General features: G+C 54.0%; 1 protein-coding gene across 1 annotated transcript; it reads left to right on the top strand.

The window, feature by feature from the left end:
* The first annotated feature begins 364 nt into the window (after nt 1-364).
* Nucleotides 365-7864, top strand: LOC102422375 (oxysterol-binding protein-related protein 1-like). The gene is made up of 7 exons (XM_006109049.3): nt 365-551; nt 1304-1393; nt 1995-2121; nt 2767-2883; nt 3423-3546; nt 4895-4985; nt 7385-7864. Exons 1-7 carry the CDS (start codon nt 409-411, stop codon nt 7485-7487), a joined length of 795 nt encoding a protein of 264 aa, XP_006109111.1. The 5' UTR covers nt 365-408; the 3' UTR covers nt 7488-7864.
* Nucleotides 7865-8395: the final 531 nt, after the last annotated feature.

Genomic DNA, 8395 nt, shown 5'->3' with positions numbered 1-8395 from the left:
TTCTCTCAAATCAATAAACGTATCCTCAGGTGAGGATTAAAAACAGTGGAGCTTATTCACACACGTGACCTTTTCCCTTTGATGAGCTGAGGGTATGTGCTCTGGAAAGTGCCAAATAATAGGCCTTCATTTTATTTTCTGCCTCTAATTTTATTTTTTTAATATGTTCTCACCTAACTCTTGGATGCCTTGGATGGTGATACACATCGCGTGTTTGGAGTTTGGTGGCGGTTACAGGGCAGTTTTTTCCTGAAGCTTTTGCGTCCTTTTAAGAAACAAAGTGGTCAGACGACCCTGCTTTGCTGGAGCCAACACCCCGGAGCCCGCTCCCCAGAGCTCGGAGTGGCTGTCCTCAGCAGTGGCATTTGAGACAAATGCGCGTTTTAAACAAAACAGCACTTCCTGCCTATGTTTCTGGGTTTGGCTTTACTTTTGTTTTTTAGACACAATGAGGCGTATACGTGGACAAACCCGACCTGCTGTGTGCACAACATCATCGTGGGGAAGCTCTGGATCGAGCAGTACGGCAACATGGAGATCACCAACCACAAGTGAGTCCCCTTCCCTGTCACCATCGCTCTCAGTGGCTTCGTAAGAAAAGCTCTAGATAAACGCAAACAAGCACTCTCACTGTTAGAGGAGACGTCCATTCATCCGATGAACAGAGCTCATTGCTGTTTCTCATGAGTGTGAACTCGGTGACGATTGAGCTGCCCCGGCCTCGGTGCATCTTAATACAGCCGCTCGCTGTGCTTACGTTGTTGAGTTTGTATAATTCGCGCAGAGGGTGGGGCTGGGGATATAACAGTTAGGAAGAGTGGGTTCAAAGCCTCCTTTGTGACCTTAGGCAAGCGTCGTGCGAGCTTGGCCCGTAACAGTGGGACTTCACTTCCCACGGCGCGGGGGGCGGCACCTCCCAGATGAAGGGGCAGAGGTGATATCTGGGAAGGCCTCTTCTGGTTTGCAGGTGGCCATGCTGTATGTCTTCACCTGGCAGAGAGAGAGTGTGCGCGCATCTCTCCTGTCTCTTCTGAGGACACTAACCCTCTTCGCAAGGGCTCCACCCTCGTGACCTAATAACCTCCAAACTCCATCTCGTCGGGGGCTAGGGCTTTAACATATGGACTTGGAGACACACAGATATTCATTCCATAGCAACAAGCCACTTACTCTTTAGGGCCGTGCTTCACTTGTCCTTGTCGTGGGCCCGGTGGCAGTGCTGCTGGGAACGTCACCATAGTCCTCATTCTCTCCTGCCTCTGCCGTGCTGAGTGGTAACCTGGGCTCCGTGTCTCCTTCGTAGGACCGGGGACAAATGTGTGTTGAATTTCAAGCCATGTGGCCTTTTTGGGAAGGAATTACACAAAGTCGAAGGCTACATTCAAGATAAAAGGTAAAGTGTCCATTTAAAATGCTTGAATAGTATAGGTGTAGTTTGCTAAATAGTATTGAAATCTGCTGCCTTCACCTCAGAAAGAAGCATTTCAATACATTGAAAGACCTTTCTTACAGGCAATCTGTTTCTTTAAAGAATCCTATGTAATAAAAGGCTAATATGCAAATCGACAGAATTGCAGAACAACCATTTGCTATGACGTGCACTGACCACCAGAGGACAGACGCTCAATGCAGGAGCTGTCCCCTGGTGGTCAGTGTGCTCCAGGGAGAGCGCCTCTCAGCCAGAAGCCAGGCTCATGGCTGACAAGCGCAGTGGCGGTGGCTAGAGCCTATCCCGCTTCTGTGGCAGTGCTAAGGATGTCCACCTGCCGGCTTAGGCCCTCTCTCCGAAGTGGGCCTAAGCAGGCAGTCGGACATCCCCTGAGGGCTCCCGGACTGCGAGAGGGCACAGTCCGGGCTGAGAGACCGCCCCCCCCCCCAGTGCATGAATTTCGTGCACCGGGCCTCTAGTGTGATAATAAGCTTCTTTATAATAACAGTCAGGGATAGGTGAGCTCTGGTTTGATTGCTGGCTGAGTCTTACTCTCTCTCGGCAGCAAAAAGAAGCTGTGTGCCCTCTATGGGAAATGGACTGAATGTCTGTATAGTGTCGATCCTGCCACGTTCGACGCCTTCAAAAAAAACGATAAGAAAAACACTGAAGAGAAGAAGCACAGCAAACAGGTGAGCCTCCTGGAAGGTGGTATGGGGGAGGGGGGCACGTCTTCATCCCTTGGGGGCGGCCTGTTCCTAGGTCTCAATCTGACCTTGTTTCGATCCTGCTCACGCATATAATTTTCTCCTTGAGTCTTGTTTTAATCCACGTATAAATGAACCTTTTTAACGAACAGATGCTTGTCTCCAGGATTCTTTTTAAAACGTGTTAATCGCCAGGATTCTTTTTTGGTCACATGCTCTCGGGGTGTCTGCTGCTTTTGTGTCAGTGATCATTTCGTTAACTGCCCCAGGAATATAACCTTCGCATGAAGTTCTCATCATGTTCCAGTAAATACTCAACTGAGTTATTCTGCCTTAAAAAACACACAAAACTTTAAAAACATGAAAACACGAGCATGGAAGTGGTGGTGATAGTAAAGCCTTGAATGCAGACGCCACTGAGGCTGCAGACACCAAGTTCCTGAGCCTCCTGGCTTGATGGCTGTGGCTTTACCGATGCCCGAGGCCGAGGGCCAGGCAGGAGCTGAGGAGGAGAGTCGGGCCGGCCAGGCAGGGCCCGTCCTGGGGGTGCAGTGCATAAACGGTGCGTTTTCCAATTTGCAAGTTATTCTTTAAAATGTTCTGATGCCGCTCATCTGCTGGGTCCTCCAGGTGAGCGCGTCAGAGGAGTCGGACGAGATGCCGATGCCCGATTCTGAGAGCGTGTGTGTCATCCCTGGGAGTGTCCTCCTGTGGCGGATCGCCCCCCGGCCCCCCAACTCCGCGCAGGTGAGGCTGCGCTTGCGGACACGGCCTCGCTGTCCACGTTCAGCCCGAGGCTGCTCTTCCCGAGTGTGCAGGCCCTGCTGGCGGGATGCGGGGGGGAGGGGTCCCGACAGGCCCCGGTGTCCCTCGTGTGGGCTCGGGGTGCAGTTCCCGCTCACCCTGACCCTGAGAGCCAGGACTTTGTGCGGGCATCCCCGTGCCTGGCCCGGGCAGAGGTGTTGGGACGGGGGCTGGTGATTCCTTAGGAGTGACACTGGCTTCATTCAGTGAAGTGGACGCAGCCTCTTGCGGTCCAGCAGGGAGTGATTTCCATGACGAACGTAGAGAGAACGTTGACGGTGCTGATAGTTCTACCTAGCGTGGCGGCGACACGGGGTGTCCACTCGGTGAGGCCTGCTTCCAGGTGCCTTCGGGCCGAGTGCAGACGGGCACGGTCCTTGCCTGACAGGCGGGTCCCCGTCAGATGAGACGCGCTCCGCCATCTGCGGGTCCCCTGGTGCCGGTGTCCTGGCACCTGCTCACGCGGCACCTGCTTCTTGCAGATGTACAACTTCACCAGCTTCGCCATGGTGCTGAACGAAATCGACAAGGACATGGAGAGCGTGATCCCCAAGACGGACTGCCGGCTGCGGCCCGACATCAGGGCCATGGAGAACGGGGAAATCGGTACTGGCGGGCGGTGCCGCGGGAGCGTGGTTCCTGTGGGTGATGGTCGGGTCTGTTCCTGGCGGTTGCTAGCGCCCTTGGAGGACACGCACTTTAGTCTCTCGGGTGTTTGTTACGTCCTAGGAAAGGAAAGGCAGAGCGGCAGGCCCCCCCCACCCCCCGGCTGTCAGTCTTCCTTGCTCTCGCCCACACTCGGAGGGGCCCACGAGGACAACCAGCCCTTAGAGACATGCTTCTTAGACATTTTTAAATTAAAATGTGATTTAAATTTGGTAACTTTGTTTTAAGTTTGGAAAGCTGAGGTAGACTGTACTAGCTCCATGGTCCGGCCAGTGCCCCTGGTAATTGCATACACTGTATAACCGAGGCCGTGTCGTCCTTCCTTCTTCAGTCACACTGGCGTTCACCACGCTGTTGGCTTCAGGTGCAGCATGGTGGTAAGACGTTTGTGTGACTTAGTGATCCCCTGTGAGGCTAGTACCCCCCCCCCCCCCGACACGCGCAGTGGTTACAGCATCACTGACTGCTCCTGTGCCTGCTCACATCCCTGTGAGGATTCTGCAGCTGCCAATGTGCCCATTTTCATCCCTTCACCTTTCCCCCAGCCCCACCCCTCCCAGCCCCACCCCTCCCACCTGGCAACCAGCAGCCTGTTCTTAAACGCCAGAGAGGGAGCTGAAAACATTTCTATGGCTTTAAAGAGCCCCTGACTATTTTGCTGTCTATTTTAGAATTAAATACCGCCTGCTAAGCCTCAAAGAGCTTTGCGCCCTTTGGCTAATGACAACTTTTCTATCTCCCGGCCTTGCATTTCCTCCTGGTCATGGGGTCTCCGAGGGGGCATTTCCCAGGGGCCTGGGGCCTGGCTGTCACAGCGGGCGCTCCTGGCTGGTGGGCAGAGGCTGGGGCAGTGAGTGTGGGCAGGGCAGCGCCCCCAGGGACGCACGTGGCCAGTCTGTCCGCAGTGCCCGCGGGAGGCGTGTTCTCACTGAACTCCCTGCTGAGTTGGGGGCCGCGGCGCACAGTGTTTCTGAGAGTCCTTGGGATCCGCCAGGAAGGAGTGGAGGCGCTCCGAGGTCTCAGTGAGAATGTAGAAAAGTCCGCGTGTGGCGTCTCTCCGCCCAGCTTCTCACGAGGCGACGTCACTCCGGTGGCCTCAGCCCAGCGGTTCCTCCTGGGGGAAGGCGCTGTGCTCAGGCCCGGCTGCGCCTCCGCCGACCTGGGCACAGGTCCCAGGGTCCCAGGTTCACCGACGGCGGCTGGGGGTGCGTCTGAAGCGGGAGCTCGTGCTCACCCCGGGATGCGCTTCTCGCTGCCCCGTAAGCGGTCCCGTCCGTGTCCGTTTCAGATCTCGCCAGTGAAGAGAAGAAACGCCTGGAGGAGAAGCAGAGAGCCGCGCGCAAGAACAGGTCCAGGTCCGAGGAGGACTGGAGGACCAGGTGCCTGGGACCTGGGAGCTGGGCTGGGGGCGGGGCTACGGCGGGGGCGGGACTGCGGCGGGGGCGGGGCTACGGCGGGGCGGGGCTGCGGCGGGGGCGGGGTCTGCCATGGGGGTCTTGGCTGCCCTGCGGGCGCAGGGTGTGGGCCCTGGGAAACGGCAGAGCAGGCTCAGGTGGGCCCCCCAGGCTGCTCCTGGGCCTGAGAGGGGTTCTCTGCACCAAGCCCTCGCGCTGCCAAGAGAAGGGCTGTTTGGAAGTTGAAGTGTCAATGTGCCCACAGTCAGGCCAGGAAAATGCCAGTTAAGAGGAGCCTCCCAGCAGGGCCCAGGGAGGGAGGGAAGCCTCGCAGGCGCCGGCCTGCACACATCTCAGCCGCCTGCTCCCCTGTGCCGGTGTCAGGGACCGTAGACAGGTCTCTCCTCTTCCAGACACGAGGGACTGGGCGTGCCCTTTGCATCAGACCATCCACCCCAAGGTCCAAGTCCACGTCCCCTCTCCAGTGCAGAGTCAGGGCCTCCCCCCCCACCCCCCCAACAAGCGGCCTGGAGGCCTGCAGGCCTGACATGGTCTTTAGAGAAAACATCCTTTGCTACCGAGCCCACCACTTTGCGAAATGTCTCCTGCCAACTTCCTCCTCCCCGCTCCATACGCTCCGTATGGGAGAACGTGGCGGCCGGCCGGTGGGTGTTTGAAGTTCCTTGTCTCTCCCTGACTCGGACCTGCCAGCTTCTCTGTTGTCGGCTCTGCAGGCCCGACTACAAGTGCTGCTGCTGCTGCTGCTGCTCCGGTTTTGAGACCCAAAGAGCATAACTGTGCTTCACACTAGGCAACAGTTCTGTGACTGACCAAGTCACGGGCCCTTAATGTATATCTAGTTGGTTACCAAAGTCTGAATGATAGATATTTTGATCGTCTACAGGAGGCTTTTCCATTTTCTAATTAGGGAAAAGCCCGCAGAGCTAAATAATGTATGTGATCTTATTCTAGAACACTCGGTCTAATGGGCATTTACTAAATGATCCTTCAAGGAGCTGACCTGGCCTCAAGTGGTTTTTCTCAGGGTTTTTAATGCTTCTGTAGTAATAGGAACATTTGGGACTTAGCAAACAAATCAAACCTCACTTTTTAAAAAAACACATATTTTTATTGATTTCAGAGAGGAAGGGAGAGGGAGAGAGAAACATCAATGATGAGAATCACTGATCGGCTGCCTCCACGTCCCGCACTGGGGATCAATCTGACAATCCCGGCATGTGCCCTGACCTGGTTCATAGATTGTTACTTAACCATTGAGCCACACCAGCTGGGCTCACCTCACTTTTAATCTCTAAATATTTAATTGATAAATATTATTAGAAGCGATTTATTTGGAGAGAATGGCAAAGGCAGTTAAGACAATGTTCCTAAGTGTTACTCTGAAAACGAAATCTTAGAAGACGTTGCACTCAGCTGAACCTCTGGGCAAGTAGGCCTGCACTCTGGGGCCCTGGGAAAGGGGCCACGGGTCTTTAAAGGGCAGGACAATGACTAGAGCAGATTAGAAGACAGGTTAGGATGCTAGAGGCTGGTATGCAGCCCCCGTCCATGTCAGCATGGAGAAGGCGGACACCCAGGGAGATGTGGGTGAGATACCCTCCAGTGAACTACGTGTAGTGTGATATGTTTGAAAAACCACGGTCTTTAAAATCAAACTCAACTTTGATATCAGCTATTAGCTTGGACGAGTTATTCATCGCCTCCAACATCCAGCTCTTTTGTACAATGGAGCTTTAAGGGTTTTTTTTTGGGGGGGGGAGGGGGCATTTACTCTGAACTGTGCAAAAACATTACTGCAGTTAAGTCGTGAGAGTTCATTTTATCCCAATTCCCTATTTCTAATTGCTTTTAAAAGAAGGTCTTCTAGTGGAGTCCCTTTGCCTATTTCCCCATGTAATCTCTGCCCTTCTGTCCAATACAAGCAGCTGGCTGATGGTGGGGGACAGAGCAGACTTTTGTGGGTGACCTGCGGCTCTCCCAGCTGCCAGCAGTTTTGGGGTAAATGCTCATATAGGATTCCACCCTGTCTCTGCTGAATTGGCTCAAGTAGTGACAGGCAGCGCGGACCCATCGATTGTCCGGTTACAATATATACGAAGAAAATAACTCCTAATTTCCAATTGCTTTTAAAAGAAGGACTTCTAGTGGAAGGTAGTGGGCCTAGAGGATGAACAATTAGACAAAAACATTGGTTCTAACAACCCTTCGAGACAGGAGATCCTAATTCTGCTAAGCAACTTGGCTAAGTGCTGTGGGGAATCTGCAAGCCCTTACCTCACACCTTCCTGTGAACGGCTGCTCAGGGAGGTCCTGGGAGGTCCTGGGGCTGCCAGGCCCCTAAACCTTGGCCTGTCTCTCCACAGGTGGTTCCATCAAGGCCCCAACCCCCACAACGGGGCCCAGGACTGGCTCTACTCCGGCAGCTACTGGGACAGAAACTACTCGAACTTGCCTGACATTTACTAAAGTGCAGACAAGTCAGGGCGTTGGGCTAATCTACAAATCCGTCTTAAACCTGTGTTTTTAAATGTTTTTCTTTGGTTTCTACTCATCTTTAAAAAAATAAAAATAAATAAAAACCCCACTCATCACTTGCATTTCACCCCCAAAATAGGGCACAAGGTGACCCCGGTGATGGGAGCCTCCCAGAAAATGGGTCCTTTTGCTGCTGAAGGTGCTGAGTGGGGCGCTGTTGTACGCAGAGGGCAGAGGAACTGCGGGCTGGGTGCTTTCCGGGGCTTCGCCGGCTCCGGAAGGCGGATACCTGAATGTAACCTCAGCTTTATGAAATTATATACCTACATGTAACTTAGCTTTATAAAATTACAGAGTTATTTTGGCTACTTTATGCTGTCGGGCTTGAATGTTTTAGATGTGACTTCGAGAGGCATCGACCTCTCCTTACACTGCTGGCCGCTCAGGTGCAGAGAGAGAGCTTGGGGGAGAGGCCGGTCCATCGGCCCCCCAGCCCCTCCCTCCACACAGGCCGGGCCTGGGGAGCCACCGGGCGGCTCTGCCTTGAGAATTCTAATGAACGGACTGAAAGGCCTTTCGTTTGCTTCTTGCAGTGCTGTTTACTTTTACAATTCTGTAACCAGCCGCTAGGATTAGGAAGTGTTTAATTGTCCATGTTCAAACTGAAAATATGTATGAACTCTAGCACTTCACAGACATGCCCTAGAAATAGAGTTTAATCACCGTTATGACATAATGACTCCGGGAAGTTCAGCTGCATCGACCTGTGGACGGGCCTGTGCGCCCAGGTCTGCGGGGCCCCGTGCGCCGGGGCCCAGGGAGACGCTGCCCAGGAGCCTGGCCCTGAGTCGGGCGCGTTCACCCTGCATTTACCCCCGGGCCCAGCGGCTGCTCCGGGC

Source organism: Myotis lucifugus, unplaced genomic scaffold (assembly GCF_000147115.1).
Source record: "Myotis lucifugus unplaced genomic scaffold, Myoluc2.0 scaffold_5304, whole genome shotgun sequence".
Lineage (NCBI taxonomy): Eukaryota > Metazoa > Chordata > Mammalia > Chiroptera > Vespertilionidae > Myotis > Myotis lucifugus.
The sequence above is the reverse complement of the archived record's forward strand: the minus strand, read 5'-3'. Positions and strand labels throughout refer to the sequence as shown.